This window comes from Gavia stellata, chromosome 1 (assembly GCF_030936135.1).
Source record: "Gavia stellata isolate bGavSte3 chromosome 1, bGavSte3.hap2, whole genome shotgun sequence".
In the NCBI taxonomy this organism is placed as follows: Eukaryota; Metazoa; Chordata; class Aves; order Gaviiformes; family Gaviidae; genus Gavia; species Gavia stellata.
Window position 1 is genome coordinate 28474115 of NC_082594.1, and position 19102 is coordinate 28493216.

Here is a 19102-nt window from a genome sequence, read left to right on the forward strand (position 1 = left end):
AAATGTTAAAACTCCCTGACATTTTTAGTCATATTAGTCTCCTTTCCCAGTGTTTAATCATCAAAATTATTTCATTGCTATTAATTTATTTGAAGAGCATCTATCTCTGGAATTAATTCTATCATTAAGTACAAAACTCCTATGAAAAGTAATGTAAAAACAAATATCAGACTTCGCTACTGTTAAGATTATACCATATCAACAGAGGGCAGTCTTTGATAACTAGAAATTTATATGTAGACTTGGTGAACAGTAAACTTCTGTTTGTCTTACACAGGAACTATGAGTTGTGTAGGTTTCAATAAGGAATATAAATCTATGATCCATCATCAAAAGCAGAAGCCAGATGCCCTCAGAAAGGGTTGTATTTAAAATAAGAGTAGATTTGCATTCATTTTTAATAAACAAGTTCTTAAAATATAGATTTATCCTGCTGAACCTCACATTTCAGAAGAAATATTCATGACTAGATTTCCATGAGCACACTTTTTTTAATTTATACCGTTAAATGAGCAGGTCATCTTTGTCTTAAAGCTTTCTGTTTCTGTTTAGACTTAGAAATATAATGTAGTAGTGTAGCAGAGCTGCAAGTTTTCATGCAAGGATATGTAGACTCTTTTTTTCTCTGGTGAAATACCAGTCACTTTAGTCACCAAAAATTTTTTTTAAAAGATCAATGGACTTGTTATTGGGCCCGATTCTGATTTTTTGCATTGACTTCAGAGACAATTGGTAAGAAAACACTTTGGATTTACAGCTATGTCATTAGATCAGAATTTAGCCAAGATAAATTTTCTTCAAGTACGATTTGAACACAAGTGTTGGCACAAGGCAACCAGTCAGCAAGCCAAGGAAAATCCTTTCAAAATCCTTATCAACTCTATAATTTGGAGCACCTTTTATTTTATGTTGTGCTGTGAAAAGAAAAAAACCCGCCACATCTTGCACTTTGTACTTGGACTATGGCAGAAGAGCTCATTGACTTGTTTGACAAGACAGCAACTGCTAAAAATAAAAAGGACTTCTGCTGTTTGTACATGGAGGTTTACTACTTGATGATAGAGATAGTAGAGATGAAAGAAACTGACCCTGTATCCACTGAAAATAAGAAATTTCTGTATAGAGATGGGTCAATCCCATCCCTTCACTACTTTTCTCTTGATTTTTTTTTTTTTAGTTAAGAAGCTAAATCTCTCAAAAATTTATTTGTTGGAATGCCCTTCTCCACTTTTGACACAGGTATTTCAAAAGCTATTCCTTCATCTACCAGATTTTTCTAACTCCCTTTACCAATTGAAAAGAGATGTCCCAGATATGATCTCTTGATAAACATCACAACAGATACTAGACTGCTTTTAACAAAGAAATTGCTCTGTTACAAACATGGTTCAACATACATCATCATTAAAGAGAAAATACTTTAAAGGTATGTGTTTACCTGCTATCCCTAACAGTCTAAGCATATTGAAACTTGGAAAAACTAGGGCACTTTTCATTAGATACCTTTTTTTTTTTCTTCTGCTAGAACAACAAATAAAAAAGCTAGATGCTATTTGTAAGTGACTTACTACCCTTTTTCACTAAGTCTCTTTACACACACATGTGTATATGCACATACACACATGGTTTTTACTACAGCCTGAATTTGGAATCAAACTTAGATGGTACACATTTCTCTAGTAAGTTAAGCTATTCATGCCCATGCAGGCAGATATGCCTTCAAATCACGCTGATGCTGCCTCAAATCTCTGTGCTGGGTCATTTGGTTTTGATTGTGGGTTTTTTTTTTTAATTTATTTGTTTGTTTTAAAAAAGAATCCAGGACTTGACACTAGACTGTTATATCTGGGCAATTCCAATCACTCTGTCCTGAATATTGTCATCTCTGACAAGAAGATATACTAACACCGTGATTGTGAACTATGGGAGATCCTTGGTCCTGGGACTCAACTATTTCTACTGAATTATCTTCCTTTGAGGCTCAGAAATAAGGCATTAATTTGCTGAAATCCAGGGTGAATGCCTCATAAGGGTAGAGAAATGGTATTAGTGTTTCTTAACTTACTAGATATCTAACTAGTAAAATTACTGCAGCAGCAGCATCCAAGTCCATAACTCAGTACAGACTTGTTCAACAAAATAGCTTTCTGCTGTTTTCCACAGGTATGTCAATAACAGAATATAAAAGTATCTCACAAATTACAGTAATCCAGTTTTGTAGAATAGATATCCACTGATGTCCCCCTACCACAAACCAAGCTGAATTATTTGTTGGAATGAATACTTATATGTAAACGTGGCTGACTGTGCCCACACCTGAAATTCCAAATTCAAGTTTTCCATACAGAAAACAAGATCATATGCCATAATGTTGCTCCACCACTGAAGGATAACTTCAAAGATTATTTTAAAAGAAGGCATCACGAATTTACACAAAGTTATTTCCGAACAGCCTTGGGTCATCTTTGAATCTGCCCCTCCTTAGTATTTTTTGCTTTTCTATAGTTAGAAACCGTGTTTAAAACAGACTGTGGATCACATTTCATTAACAAGAAAGAATTTTAGCAGCTGTGAGAGAAGGTGAATAAAAAGTGAGAGCCTGCCATTAGGAATTTTAAAAGGCAAATAACTCCTGCAAGCTCAGGCTTTTATTAATATGCTTTCAACTGCAGACACAAGATGGCAGAAATACTGTGAAGCTTTTATTCACCCACGGCTGTGACTAGTCACCTCCGAGGAATGAAACTGGATATTCACTAATGTGTTTTGCCCCGGAGATATTTACCCGTTTTCTTTCTGGCGCAAGGAAAGGCGGTGCCGGCAGGCAGGTCTCCACACCCCCACCCCGCAGCCGCCCGCCGCTCCGGCGGCAGCCCCGGGGCGCTTCTCCTCGCGTGACCCGCCCCGTTCTCCTTAGGCACCTTTCTCTCCCCCCGTCCCCGTTAACCTGGCTCGGCTCTCGGGCAACCCCGCTCTTGCCGCCGACGAGAACCGGACAGCGCCGCCCCGCCGCGAGGGGCAGCTGTTACCCGCCGCCGCTGCCGCCCCGCGCTCACCTGTCGCCCCGTACCCTGAGGGGAAGAGGGGAAACCCCGAGCCCTCCCCGGCGGTGGCTCGGGGACAGCCCCGCTCTAATTCTGCCCCAGCGAGCCAGGGTTTAAGGCGAGAGCGGGGAGGCTCAGTGCAGGGGAGGCGGGGAGCGGCAGTGCGCTCCCGCTGCCTCGCGGGGCTGGCAGAGGTGCGCTCCTCGGCTGTGGGCAAGCAGCACCGCCCCCCGCCCCGACATGGGGGCTCCGGGCGGTCGGTAGCGCCTTTCCCGCGGGGGCTGCCGGCAAGGCGATCCGCGCCGGCAGGGTGATCCCTGCCCCCCGCGTCCCCCTTCCCCCCCGTTCCCGCACGGCCAGAGCTCGGCCCGCCGCTTTCCCGGCGCCTTTCCCTCAACAACCTGTTGAGAGGCCGGGGGAAGGAGGCAGAGGCTGTCCCCCCTGTAGCTTGCAAGATTGGCAAACGGCTCTGTCCAATCGCGACAGACGGCCTCGCCCCCCGCGCGTGCCTATTGGCCGCTCGGAGGCGCAGGGCGGGGCTTCGCAGCTCGCGGAGCTCCCCTCCGGAGCAGGGCGCGCTCCCCTCAGAGCGCAGCGTGTGCGTGGGGCGAGCAGGTCGGGACGGGCCGCGCCGGCGGCAGGAGCGGGGCCGCGACTTGGCCCCTGCGGAGTGCACACGCCGCTGCCGGGGGCTCCCGGCTCTTCGCTCCGCCGGCAAGGATGATGCAGGCTCTCCCCGCCGCGCCGCGGCGGCTACTGGCTGGCTTGCTGCTGCTGGCCGGCTGCGCCTGGGTGGGGGCGCCGGAGCCGCCGCCAGGCAGCGCCGCCGTCTCCTCGCCGTGGGCGCCGGAGGCGGCCCCCGTCGTGGTGGCCAACCGCGGGCTGCGGGTGCCCCTGGGCCGCTCCGCGTGGTTGGACCCCGCGCAGGACCTGGTGCTGCAGGTGCAGCCGGGTGACCGGTGCCACCTCACCGTGCTGGACGAGGACCCGCTGTGGCAGCGCCCGGGCCGCCTGAGCCCTAGGCGCTTCCCCTGCGACTTCGGGGCCCGCGAGGTGCAGTACTCCCACCTGGGCGGCCGCAGCCCCGCGCGGGACCGCGTCCGCCTGCAGCTGCGCTACGACTCGCCGAGCCGCGCCCTGGTGCTGCCCCTGGTGCTGGAGGTGGAGGTGCTCTTCACCCAGCTGGAGATCGTCACCCGCAACCTGCCCCTCACCGTGGAGCGCCTGCGGGGCACCAGCAACCCGCTGGACGCCCGCAGCCTGGAGTTCGCCTTCGAGCCGGGCCGGCAGCGCTGCCGGGTGGGCCTGCTGCCGCCCCTAGCCGGGCTGCCCCGCTACGGAGAGATCCTCAACTACCCCCCGGCGGCGGCGGCGGCCGCGGGTGGGGAGGCGGTGGGGGGCGGCCCGGTGCCAGCCTCGATGTGGGACTGCGAGGAGTTCCTGGGCCTGGGGCTGCGCTACCGGCACACGGCAGCCGGCGGCTCCCCCAACCGTGACCTGGTGCCGCTGGTGGCAGAGCTGTGGGAGGCGGCGGGCGGTGGGGCACCGCTGAAGCGCGAGTACTTCCAGGTGCTGGTGCGGATCCGAGCCGGGACTGAGAATGTGGCCCCCAAACCCAGCTTCTTGGCAATGCTCATGATGGAGGTGGACCAGTTTGTCCTCACCGCCCTCACGCCTGACATGCTTGCGGCTGAGGATGCCGAGTCACCTCCAGACCTGCTGCTCTTCAACATCACCTCACCCTTTGGCCCTGGCCAGGGGCACATGGTCAGCACAGATGACCGGAGCTTGCCTGTCTCCTCCTTCAGCCAGCGGGATGTGAGGGAGCTGCGCATCGCCTACCAGCCACCCATGGAGGACTCAGATCGTGAGCGGCTCTTTGAGCTAGAGTTGGAGGTGTTGGACCCAGAGGGTGCTGCTTCAGAGCCCTTCGCCTTCGTCATTGTGGTGAAGCCCATGAACACCCTGGCACCTGTGGTGACCCGCAACACTGGCCTTGTGCTCTATGAGGGGCAGTCGCGGCCTCTCTCAGGCCCCGGTCCCAGCCCCAACTTGGTGATAAGTGATGAGGATGACCTTGAGCAGGTGCGGGTGAGTGTGGTGGCAGGACTGAGGCATGGCCACCTCACTCTGCTGGAGGACACCCCAGCACCTGCTGCCCCTCGTAAACACTTCACGGTGGCTGAGCTGGCAGCAGGTCGGGTCATATACCAGCATGATGGCAGCGAGTCTCCACTCAGTGACAACCTGGTGCTCCGGCTGGAGGATGGTGGCTCTCGCCACCGTGTTGAGTTCCTTTTCCCCGTTACCCTGGTGCCCACTGATGACCAGCCACCCCTACTCAATGCTAACACGGGGCTGGCCATGGCTGAGGGTGAAACAGTGCCCATCACCACCCGTGCTCTTAGCGCCACTGACATTGACTCACAGGATGCCATCCTGCTCTTCACAGTGGAGTCTGGACCCACTGCTGGGCAGCTGCTTCTCCGTCAAGCACAGCCACCTCCTGGCTGGGAAGAAGAGGAAGAAGATGAGGACTTTTCTTGGAGGAGGGTGCCAGGTTTAGCAGGGAGCTCCCTAATCTATGAAAAGCCAGTGAGAGAGTGGCTGCAGCAGGACATTGTGGAAGGGCGTCTCTATTACCACCATTTTGGGCCTCACAGCCCTGGCCCTGGGGTAGTGTTGGACCAGTTCATCTTTAGAGTCCAGGATGACAATGACCCACCCAACCGCTCTGGACCACAGACTTTTGTGATTCGGGTACATCCTGTAGACAGATTAGCCCCAGAGCTGCATAGTAGCAGCAGCCTGCACTTAATAGTTGCAGAACAGCAGGTGACCCCACTGCGGAGGAAGCACTTGTGTTACACAGATCAGGATTCAGGGGACCGTGAACTCCACTACACAATAACCCAGCCCCCCACTGACACTGACACTAACCACCCTCCAGATGTATATGGAGCCCGCCTTGGATCCCTCGTGCTGACTGAGGATCACTCTGTGGAAGTTAGCCACTTCACCCAAGCACAGATCAATCATCACAAGATATCGTACCGTCCCCCACAGGAAGAACTGGGGGTGGCTCCTCATTTGATTCAGTTTCAGTATCAAGTGCAAGATGCAGCTGGCAATGCAGCCGAAGGGACTTTCACCATCTACCTGCAGCCTGTTGATAACCAGCCTCCTGAAATCACTAATACTGGCTTCACTTTGCCTGAGGGAGGCAGCCATGTCCTTAGTCCAACTGAGCTGGATGCCAGTGACACAGACACTGAGCTTGCCCATCTCAGATTTATCCTGACGCAGGCTCCTCGGTATGGCCAGTTGCAGCTTTCTGGGTACAGTTTGATTCCAGGAGGTGTCTTTGGCCTGGAGGATATCAGACAAGGGCGGGTGGTGTATGTGCACAATGGAGCTGAGACCAACAGTGATACCTGCAGGCTTGACGTGAGTGATGGGGTTCATTTTGTGCCCATCACACTGAAAATGAATGTGCATCCAGTTGATGATGAGGTTCCTACACTACGGTTGCCCCCAGGCACTCTTGGTTCCTACCTGGATGTGCTGGAGAATGGTGCTGCTGAAATCACTGCTAATGTCATTCAAGGCACAGATGAGGATACAGATGATTTAATGTTGACCTTCATTGTAGAGGATCCTCCTCAGCATGGGAACATCCTGGTCCAAGGGGTGCCTGCAGAGAGATTTTCCCAGAGAGATCTGCTAGATGGTGCTGTGGTATATGCTCACACTGGTGGTGAAATAGGCCTTCTGTCCAAAGAAGATACCTTCAACCTTACCTTGTCTGACCTGTCTGAGGAGTGGAGCGTCAGGGGCAATGTTGTTCAAGGAGTTTCAGTCTTGGTGACCATTCTTCCTGTTGACAGTCAAGCCCCAGAGATTTTTGTGGGGGAGCAGTTCATGGTAATGGAAGGTGACAAACGGGTCATTACTCCTGCTCACCTCAGGGCTGAAGATGTGGATACTCCTAATGATGATATACTCTGCACCATTGTTGCTCAGCCCACATCTGGGTATGTAGAGAACATCTCTCCAGCCCCAGGATCTGAAAAATCCAGAGCAGGTATAGCTATAAGTGCTTTTACCTTGAAAGACCTCCATCAGGGGCATATTTTTTATGTCCAAAGTATACATAAGGGTGTAGAGCCTGTTGAAGACAGATTTGCTTTCCGCTGTTCTGATGGCATTAACTTTTCCCAAAGGCACTTTTTCCCCATTGTCATTATGCCAATCAACGATGAAGAGCCTGAAATCTTTATGCGAGAGTTTGTTGTGATGGAAGGCATGAGCCTGGTTATTGATACCCCTATCCTCAACGCAGTTGATGCAGACATCCCTGCTGATGAGTTAATGTTCACAATCACCAGGCTTCCCAGGCATGGCCACATTGTGAACCAGCTGGTCAATGGAACTGTCCTAGTGGAGAGCTTCACCTTGGATCAGATAACAGAGAGCTCCAACATACTCTACCAACATGATGACTCTGAGACAAAGGAGGACAGTTTTGAGGTGAAACTCACAGATGGTAAACATACCATTAGGAAAACGGTACTTATCATGGTTATTCCTGTAGATGATGAGACACCCAGAATGGCCATCAATGATGGTTTGGAGATTGAAATAGGGGAAACTAGAACTATTCATAACAGAATATTGAAGGCTACTGACCTGGATTCTGAAGACAAAACCTTGACATACATTATAAGATATGGGCCAGGACAAGGCCTCTTGCAGAGAATAAAGCCTTCAGGTGGAGTTGAGAATATCACCCTGGGGATGAACTTCACCCAAGATGAAGTGGATAGAAACTTAATTCGATATATGCATTTTGGCCAAGAAGGAGTTCGTGATCTTATCAAGTTTGATGTGACAGATGGAATAAATCCTCTCATTGACCGCTATTTTTATGTGACAATAGGTAGCATTGATATTGTCTTCCCAGATGTAATCAGCAAAGGAGTTTCTTTGAAGGAAGGAGGGAAGGTAACCCTTACTACTGATTTGCTTAGCACTAGTGACCTGAATAGCCCAGATGAGAACTTAGTTTTCACTATTACCAGAGCACCTGTTCGTGGTCATCTTGAATGCACAGATCAACCTGGGGTACCCATCTCTACTTTTACTCAACTCCTATTAGCAGGCAATAAAGTCTATTACATTCACACTTCAGAAGATGAGGTGAAAATGGACAGCTTTGAGTTTGAGGTGACTGATGGCTATAACCCTGTATTTCGTACTTTCAGAATTTCTATCAGTGATGTGGACAATAAGAAACCTGTTGTCACAATCCACAACCTGGTGGTGAGTGAAAATGAATACAAACTGATAACCCCATTTGAACTGACTGCAGAAGACAGAGATACACCCGATGCATTGCTAAAATTTATCATCACTCAAATACCAGTTCATGGTCAGATCGTGTTCAATAACTCCAAACCAGTCACCACCTTCACTAAACAAGATCTAAATGAAAATCTAATCAGCTACAAACATGATGGCACAGAATCAGTTGAGGATAGCTTCTCTTTCACTGTTACGGATGGCACTCATACTGATTTCTATGTCTTCCCCAACACTGTGTTTGAAACAAGGAAACCTCAGACTATGAAGATTAGAGTAATGGCTGTGGACAACAGTGTACCTCAAATTGTCATAAATAAGGGTGCTCAGACTCTCCGTATTCTGGCCACAGGTCACATCGGGTTTCAGATTACCAACAAGGTGCTCAAAGTGGAAGACAGGGACAGTTCACATGTTACCCTCAAGATCAGAGTCACAGAGGGTCCGCGCCATGGCTTTCTGATCCACTTGGGGAAAGGCAACCATAGCATCAGCCAGTTCACCCAAGGTATTACAATACTCGATGCTTTCTTTAGATCACTGGAAAATTCTTGTTCATGCTAAGCTTTATAATAATTGATGGGAGAAACTTTCCAACAGCGAGCTTATTTATAATGGCTTTATTATTTTTTTAGTTCTGTTTATTATTTATTGCACCTGTGACAGCTTTAAAGAAGAAATGGGGTATACTGGATAAACACTGAATAAAAGAGTATCTTTGCTTTGGAGAGCTTACAGTCCAAATAACTGATTTGGACTTTTGATCAGTGATAGAAATTTGGATAACAGAATTGGGCTGCACATGGTTCCAAATCTTTTGAGGCTGAGTGCCTCCTTTAAACAGTTTTATTTAGAAAATGCTACGGGAGTGGCCAAGCTATTATTAACTAATGGTCATACCATGGCTGGGGTATCAGTTGCTATACAGTCTGAGCACACTTAACTGTAAAAGAAAATCATTTCCCAAACATGGGGAAATGATATATTACGAGTGCATTTGTTGCCTTAATTACACAAATCTTAACCACAAAGTGTTTGTGGTAAATTAAAAGGTAATGTAAATGTTTTAAAATTATGTCAGTGGTACTTACTTTTTACATGGAACTAAAATACTAGGTGGTATAAATAGGACGAAAACCACATGTGCCGTATGTTCTGAAATAAAGCCTCAACACAAGGCTGTGAAGTAACTTTAATTGAAAGGGGAGCATTAGTTATTCTCCAGAGAATTTTCCATGTTACTTTGCAATGAGTTAATAGCTGGTTAATTAAAAATTAAATGAGATTTCTTGGAGCCTTCTGCAGCTGTGGAGTAAGCAGACAGCACAACTGCATGGAGACTCAAAATTAAAGGGGCCCAGGCAGGCTGGGCTGTGTAAGGTGGTAAGGCTAGAGATGAATGCATGTAGTTGTCTGTATTTCATTTCACAGAGCCTGTACTGGTACGTAACCCATGTTACACTCTTGGTTGTAGTGATGTTCTTGTCAGATGTATCAAATCTTGTAAAGAGGCCTGATGAACTTTTGAATGGCTGGGGTGCCCTACGTTTTACAGTGTTAATGCAAAAAAGAGGATGAGGAGGGACCAAACCATGTTTAAGCTTTGGGAACCACCACATCTCCTTAAATGTAAGGCTTCAGTAGTGAACTGTGAGTAGCATTAAGAGTATTGTTGTCAAAATAAGTGAGAAACAGAAGAGAATGGGAGTGAGCAACAAAACAGATTATCACTTTTTAGTGGGTTTTCTCTTACATTGGAGAATGTAGAATTACTGAGTGGGTGTTCCCTGAAAGGAGACCACTGCATAGCACAGTGATACCCCATTTTTTCAAGGGTGGGGCCCTCAGGATAGGTATGTATTCCATTCACTTTCGTGCTATGTGGCCTGGTACATTTCTCAGATGATCAAAAGTCAGTTCTTACTTGGCTTTCAATTGGCAGTCTCACTGGTCTTCACACAGGCTTTCTTAATATCCTGAGGCTGCCTGAACTGGGTGAGAAGCATGCAACCCTTAGGAAAAATTGGTTTTAAAGCTAGTGAGGATCCCCAGACAGTGATATAACTTCACAGGTTCCCTGACAGTACTGGCACAAGCACTCTTATTTGTGTTGAGTTGAAGAGTGGTTTTAAGAAACACACACTTTTTCAATAATTTTCTTCTTTGGCCTCTATAAGCAAGTACCTCCTGAGCATCTGTGTTATTTCTGTGGTATGTCTCTTCTCAACTTCCTAAATGCTTTTTATAATGGTTTATATTTTATGAAGCAAACACATAAAAATGTCTTATGTATGCAGGGTAAGCACTTGAGGGAGAAGAGGTGTCTGGAAAGGCTGCATGAAAGGCAGAAACCATCAAGCTCACACAGGAGTAATACATCTGCTGAGGACAGGGAAAGAGAACTTGCTGGAAGTCACAGAATAACCTAGGAGCTAAAATCATGGATGAAAGGGCACTGTGTTTTCCTTTCCTTTTTCCTCAAATGCCCTCTTGTCTGTAGCTGCTTTGGGTATGGGAGAGGTTGTGAGTCGCAGGGAGACAAAAATTCTTGGCTGTACCTAGAAGGCTACAGTTTTGAGAAGTAATGTGAGACGCTGACATATTGTGTAGACCAAGCTGCATACTCAAAACTCTGTGTGTAGTTCACTATTGTCCCTCGCTTTGTGGCCCACTACCATTAACATGCAAAGCACTCTCAAATTGAGAGTAGTGAATTTATGTCTATTTCATGCTTATGCTGTACTGAGACAAATAGTTATCAAATGTTCAGGGCAGAAGTAAACAAGTCATATTCTTAATGATCCTACTGTAAGTGCAGATTTTGCAGCCAGCCATAAATAATAGTTTTGACTTTGGGATGCTCCTGTATTGACTATTGGACCTGCTGTTACACACTTTCTTTTTATGTTTCAATCTCCCCCCTTTTTAGGTTTCCTATCCTGCCATGTGGGGCAACCTCTTACAAAATGCTGAATAGTTCTAGTTTCATTAACATGTGTGGGTCCTGATGGAGCTTGTAAAACATCGTTACAGTTTTGCAGTTTATGTTGGAAGGGACCTCTGGAGGTCATTTGGTCCAACCCCTACTCAAAACTGGGCCAACTTTGAAGTCAGATGAGGCTGTTCAGGGTCACATGGAGATGAGTTTTGAAAGCTGCTCAATAGTTTGTGAAGTCCATCCTAACACTCTACCACCTCAGACTCCCATTCCTTGGATTTAGGTCTGTGGTTGTATGAACAGGCAGCCCGACCGCTTTGAGTGAGATAACATTGATGAAACAAGATTCATTGTGTGCAAGCAGCTTGAGCAGTCTGGTTTTTCAGATTGCCTGTAACTGAAAGAGAGTGCATAGCAATTGTTTAGCAAACAGCTTTCTGCCCTATGCTTGAGATTGCTTTTCAAGATCTGCACACAAAACTTAATCAAGAGCTAGAAAGGAAATTAACCTAGCTTGCAAGATGAGCTAAAAACCTCCAGTGAAAATGCAGTTGTGCAGAATATAGTATGTCCAGATTTGTTGTGTATTTTGTGTAGGAACAATCAGTGTGGGGCTTTCTAATTAGTACACATGAAATACCTCTGCCACAAGTACAGTAGGTAATCTTTTGCTCATGAGGCTCATACAGTTAATTGGGATTGCTCAAAGGGGGTATTGGAGTGTGGAAGAATTAATTTCTTGATAAAAGGTCCCCAAATTCTGCAAATAGTTGGTGCTTTTTATTCTTTTCTATTTAATTGTTAAAATAATTGGAATGAGAGAGAGAGAGAGACGGGCAAGTGACAGTAATGAAATAAAATATTCTTAAAATACATTAAGCAGTTCCTAAGTTTATTGAAGTACTATCTGTTACTTCATGTTACACGTGAAAGCAGCACTTTTAATTCATTATTATTTCTTTGTGGTTTATATTTACAATTTGGTGATAGTAAATGCAGAGAAAGCTTAAAGAAAAACACTTGCCACATGGTAATTTCTAGTCTAGTGCTGTCCTAGGACAAAAATACATACAAAGAATATTGTGTATGCATAATTGTGCTGCACTCATCTCTGCAAGTCAGGGACGGAATTTGTTCATAGCAGATATTCATTAAGATTAGATAATTTGTTTAAAAGTGGGGGAAGTCTATTAAGGAACTGCCAAGTCTTTCACATGTAAAGAAGTTTAGTGGTATATAACAAGTAGGTAGCTGATCTTTGGATAATGTTTTGAATGTACAAAGTGTGATCAACTGCTGAGTGCTGTTTTGGGAGTCCCCAGTCCCATGTGGGTAAGTTTGTGAGTAAGGGCCAGGTCACATCCCACAGCTCTGCAGGTGTGCTGAGGAGCCAGGAAGAAGGGGAAGGAATGGTGGAGAGTAAGGATCTGCCTTGGCAATAATATAGCTTGGTTGACGTCTTAGCACTCCATGTAGCCTCCCGAGGCCAAAGATATCTACATGGCTACTGCAGCCAAATATGCAGCACTTTGCAAGCAATGATTTTATTCAGCTTTCACCCTGATAATGCTTTTTATCTTCCTTTTCAGGCAAGTGTTTTCAGAGAGACGAGTGAATTATGTTGTGAAGTGCATTTGTTTCTTAAAGAATATGTATTAATATATCTAACCTTTAATAATCGCATCAGTTCTGCAGAATTTTAAATGGGAAATTAGTTCCTTGATCTAGTGGAGATAATTTTTTTTTTTAAGAGAAAATTATGTTGGATGGATTTCAAAATTGTGTTGCAGAATTCCAATATCACATTAATATTTAGCAGGCACTGTAGTTATACAGTAATGAATTATGCTTACAACTAGGCAAGTTTTAATGTAACTAGCATAAGATAATCAACCATGGAAGGAAAGTGTAGAATTGCTCAAGTGACTCTGAACAGAAAATAGGTCATTCCTTTGCAATTCTTTTGACAAAATTAAGACATTTGGATGACAAGTGGCTTTTTTTGATGAGGTGGTCCTGGTCCTGCAAACACTGGCTCAAGTGCTTATCTTTATATATGTTGGAACCATGGATTTTGATAAGGCTACCCACATGGGCAGAGCTGAGTACTTGTGTAAGTGTTTGCAGGATGAAAGATTTATTTGCTCCACTGCCATGAAGAGGTATTTGTTTGCATCCTCTTTACAGCCCTATGAATTTTTCATCTTTAACTTTCAAATATTTATTGAAGAGATTCTTCAGTGACATATATTTGCTGATAATGTTCTTAACTTGTTTGTCCTAGAAGATGTCTGGCTACTTTTGGAACTGAGGATTTTGAGGAGCTCTAACAAAAGTGCTTTTGCCTTCTTTTTAGTAATGCATATGCCCTAACATGGGAGGAGAACTTGGGTTGTACTTGAGCTCCACTTTAATGCTATTAATTTCTAACACTTTTTCTTAAAAAAAGTATCAGACGTGGTTTTATACCAACAGCAGTCTTTCAAAAAAAGTGACAAAAATTATGTTTTCATGTGTTACATGTTTCTCACCGCTGCTCAAGGAAACCAGAAAACACAATATTGATAAATATTTCTTTACCTTTTACATACTTTCTTTATTGCAATTGATGATTCAAAATTGTGCATTGAATTTTTTCTTACTGAAGTCTTGTCTGTATACTTCAGTTGCTTCTGTGCTCTTAAAACAGTCAATCACTGTAAGTGTTTGAGCACTATTTATGACAGTTCATATATATTATATGTCATACCCTTTGAAAATATGCTGATAGGAAGGATGGTCTGGTGGAGAGGGCATTTTTGTGGGGGACTGAAGGGATTGAGATCTCTCTACTGCAGAACGTGTAGAGATGTCCTGTGCTAGAGGTAGACTATATGCTAGAAGTAATCTAGTTCTAGAGGTGGGGGTTTTGTGTGGATTAATTTGTCTTGCCTCTTGAATGGAGGGTAGAACTGAACATAGAAAATACCCTGGGTTTTGCTTCAGTTTCAGCCACAGATTTTCTGTGACGTCTACAGTACTTCTCAGGATGAAGAATGACAGAATCAGTATCAGAATCAGTAGAGATACACCTCTGTTTAAGAAAATGCACCACTAAAAATATGAAATAGTTCTGACTGTTGAGCCCATGTTTTTACATTTCCTTTCAGTTCTTTTTGTAAATACATCTTAAAAGAAAGAGGGCACTGGGGAGGGAGAAGTAAAGAGAGGAAGAATGAATGGTATCTGTAAAACTTCAACGCTATTAATACTGAAATTCCTGAACTCTGCTGGAGAACCTTGACCTCTCTCTGTTGAAGCTAAACTATTTAATACATGTAAAGTTTTTCTATAAAAACAATTTCCTACCTTCAGCATTTAAAATAAAATCTATTTTTGCTGACTCTTTCCAGCTGATATTGATGATATGAAGATATGCTATGTTTTACGAGGGGGTGACAATGCCACCAGTGACATTTTTCATTTCATGGTTGAAGATGGCGGTGAGTATTCATAAGATCTGTGCTTTTGTTGTTCTTGAAAGAGAAAGAGTTTAAGTATACTTTGGGAGTTTAAGAACATTGAATTTAATTGGGGGAAGTCCATGTTACCTCCTGGAGTATGATTTTTGTTATGACTTTCCCATATTGTGGACTATTTCTGGTGATTCCGAAGAGAGGTGTCGATAAAATGGTAATTGCATCTAATGAAAAAACACTCAACTTACTCTAGCAAGAAAGTGAAATTCTCTAAGTCTCCTCAGATACCTGGGCTTTCTGATACCTGGGTATTCTGTAGTATTACCTTCTTATTCCATGTCCAGGCTCTTTACACATGAATTCTCATAAGTCTTTTATCCTGAGAAACTTTCTGAATTTTGATTTGCAGTTATGGTTGCCTACCTCTTTAAAGGTTCCAGCTGTAAGACTATTCATATGGATGCATTGTCTCTGATGTACACGTTGCGTAGAGTTCAAGTTCTGATTCTACTTACTTAACGTAACAGAATCCTCAATGGCTTGTCAAAGATCTTTGTCAGGTGACTGAAGTGAATTCTCCTGACTAATACTGTTTTGTAGGATTGTGGAGGATGCAAAGGAAAGAATACAAACAAATTGAGAATATTGGCAAATACTTATTCAGGAAAAAAATGTATGGGTTTTTCTGTTGTTTTTAAAGAACAAAGAAAGAACAGTTTAAGGGGTAAACAAAACACATTAACAGGCCTTTTTTTTTAATCCAAAGTCTGTACTTAATGTAGATATGCATAAATGTAGATATTCCTGTGTGTGGTAACAGGTGGCTAGATTACGTTACTTTAATACCTTTTTTAATATGTGATATATAGCTTCATGAGTAATTGGCAATGAATTTTATTAGTTGATTTAATAATATACTTCTTAGAAAAAATGCTTCAAGTTAGCTAATTTTCAGCTCCTGCGTACTCAGCTTGTGTTACTTCTTCACAAGAAGCACAGCCAATTAGCAGTATTAAGATCAGTGAACAGGGATTTGTCCTGTCTGTCAGATTGAACAGTTTTGTCACCATCTACCGTTGCTGGGAGTGGGATATTAAAGTATGTTCTCCTGTTCATTGTGCTGGACAAGCACAGAAGAGAAAGTACCTCTAGAGACTTTTGAAAATGTCTTTGCAAATCTTTGCTACTTCAGAGAACAAGTAGTGAGATAAGAATTTGTAACACTTGACTTATTTTCCTTAAATGTTTTCTTTTAACTGAGATACAGGTTAGAGAAATTTAAAGCTAAGTAAAGATAATGGAGCATGGGCTGCTATATTTTCTTAGTAATACCATCATTTTCTTATGACAGGTGTTACCACATGGTGACATTGTTCATGATTTTCAAGTTGTTCTTCTAGTAGGTGAACAAATACTCAGTCTTGAGATGTTTCAAGGTTCCATGTGTTGGGAGTAATTAGAAATGAAGAAAGTTTGCTCTCAGCGAACTGATGATTAACATCAGTTCTTAAAACTGAGTTGCTCCTTGAGAACCCAACATTTGTGAGACTTCTCTCCATGCTATTTGAACACTTTCTAGTGGCAAATGTGTCATTAAAGCAAATTGCACTTCATATATTCCAACTCTATACCAAGAATTTTTCTTTCATTGGAAAGCTTACCTGCCACATCTGCTTCTACCTGGCAGAGTTGTAACAGTCTGTCAATTGTAACAGCATGCTATTTTTCATAATACAAAGAATTATTATGATAACAAGGTATTTGCTGATTTTTTAGAGCCTTTGGAAATGTGACAATGTTATCATCTTGCAGACTACTTAGCTAGATGGTAAGATGGTCTTTGGTTTCCTGAGGCTATTTGTTGACACAGTGAAAAATGAGCTGTGTTGCAATTCAGAGTATTTCCGATTTTCTTCTTGACTGAAGATGGTAAAACTGCATTTAAAAGGGATGAAGTTGTGATCAAAATATTAATATTTGTCTGTCTGAAATAACTCAGATTTATTAGCAGCATCTTTAGAATCTATAACAGGGGTTAAAAAAGTCCAGCAATTTAATCTAGCTATATTTCCTCCCTCTTCAGAAAGACGTCAAAGCCAGTGTTTTGCAGCTCACGTATATTTTGGCAGAATTTCAGTGGTACCAAGACTATTGTTTTAGTGGTTTTGATTTTAAGCCAGATCATTCTAGAAGACTAAACACAAGATCTGAGTGAAAGATGCAGCACAGACTACCAACATCCACAGTAGAATGGCACGCTTCAAGCTTCTGTCTCCTGTATCAGGAATTTTGCAGTAATAACAAGTTTGTGATGGCTACCACACAGCACCTAATGCTGTAAATGAAATAAGTGGGACTTCACTTAAGCTGAATTGTGCCATAGTCCACAAGTGGTCCTATTGAAATCAGGAGAGGTTTCAAAATTTGTTTCAACAAATGAGTATTTGTTCGTATTACTCAGCTAATGTTATTTTGAATAAGTAAAAAAAAATGAGACACATCTTGCAACCCAACTTTTTTATATCTTCCAGTTCTCTCATGCCTCAGCAAGGGCAACCTACAACACCAGTCCCCGCTCTTTCCAAATAACATGAATTAGAAAGTTGGTTTTGCCCCATACCTCTAGCGTTGCTTGTAAAATACTCTTCTATGTGTCTTGGAATATTTGTTCATGGTGTATGATCTGGAAATAGGAGAAGAAGAGCATGACTTTCTCTAGCTCCATCTTTTGACGGTTGATCTGTTCCACTCGTTATACCATGTCTTAAGAGAAAAAATGCAGATGATCATTTGTTGGTCTCTTAAATGATGATAGTCTGATTGGGGCCCAAGTCTGTTATCTCAGGCAATTGCATGGAGGCCAAGTACAAGGAGTCATCAAATTGTTCCAGTGTGAATTTTGTTGTAGAACTGGAATTTTGTTTATCCTCTTACATGTGGCTAGCATTTGTGGTAAGCAAGTTAGGGCAACAGCAGACTAGGTGGGTAAATGATGGGAAAAGAGCCAAGTCAGCACTCTGCCAGCTCTTGGCCCCTTGCCTGCTCAGTTTCTCACAGTGGGAGTAAGGTGAGTGCCATGCTGCATACCAAATCGTGACCTAGGGTCTGAAAACATGAAATAAGATACTGGAACAAACTTGTTTTCTTACTGGCCAAGGGAGAAACCTGCAGCCTAGACAAATGGCAAATAGCTTAGGGATTATGGCTGTCTCATGATAACTTTCCAAGTATAACTGAAGAGAACAGAAATGGGCTCAATATGAAGAGAAAGGAAGGCCATTTAAGAATAAAAGGAAAGAAAGCCTTTAGGACTGTAATTCACAAGCGAGAGCATAGGCCTGCTCTATTCAAACCAAAATTAGAGGTTTCACCAGAAAGAACTGAAGCTCTGAAGGAGTCTTATTGTCAGTATCAATTACCTGCTTATGTATGGCTGTAGTGCTTTTCTGGCTTTAAATGGCATATTTCATAAGAGTATTTAAAAAGTTAAATAAAACTGAACACAATTCAGCTATTTATCAGCACTAATATTTTTAAAGGTAGAAAAGGTTTTAATTCTTCATGCTTAGGGATTTAGCCTCCAGTTGCTTTATTATAAAGTGGGCCAGCCCTTGCATTTCTGTTATACTTAGAACAAGAAGGCACTGTAGGATATTGATGCTGCTGAGTTATCTGTGTGACGTTTTGGAAGAAACTACCGTAGTTCATTTTAACAATTTGCTTTCTGTTTTGTTTTGAATTTTGATCTTAAAATGATCATGTGGAGACCTGTTGTTACTGAAAAAGTGTTATGAGTCCATTTTAGCAAAACCTTGGAGAAAGTGTGGAATTTTGTTTTTCAGAAAGGTTGCAAAATAGTCTCAGTTGAATCTCGTTCCTCAAAAGTGACCTCTACATTCCATTAACAAGGTGGAGAAAAAACTCTTCTTAGCAAGTGCAAGCATGTGACAGTGGTGAATCCTGATGTTTATATTAGTAAATTCTTAATTCAGTTATTAATAAAGGCACCAATACTACCAGAAGACAGGGATGGAAATCCAGACTGATAGTTAAACTCCTGGATGTATTTGTGGTATGTAAATTTGTACACTATTGAGAGACTTACTAGATTGAAGAAAAAGATCCATCTGAAAATGCTTGAGCCTTTTAATTAGTGAAAAACAGACTCACAGAGTAAATTAAATCTGATAGACTTAGTGAGAAACTGCAGTGTCTGCAGCAACTTCATAGTACTGGAAGCTTGGGGAAACTGCATATGTATGGCCCTGCCAAATATATGCATAGAGCTGGTGCTTCAGCTA

At 43.3% G+C, this 19102-nt stretch overlaps 1 protein-coding gene across 1 annotated transcript in view; it reads left to right on the plus strand.

Moving 5' to 3' along the window:
- The first annotated feature begins 3767 nt into the window (after nucleotides 1-3767).
- FREM2 (FRAS1 related extracellular matrix 2) overlaps nucleotides 3768-19102 on the plus strand; it is a 137907-nt gene continuing 122572 nt past the window's right edge. Inside the window, exons 1-2 of the mRNA XM_059819912.1 lie at nucleotides 3768-8913; nucleotides 14736-14825. Of these exons, the coding sequence (XP_059675895.1) occupies nucleotides 3768-8913; nucleotides 14736-14825 (5236 nt within the window). The remainder of the gene's footprint in view (nucleotides 8914-14735; nucleotides 14826-19102) is intronic.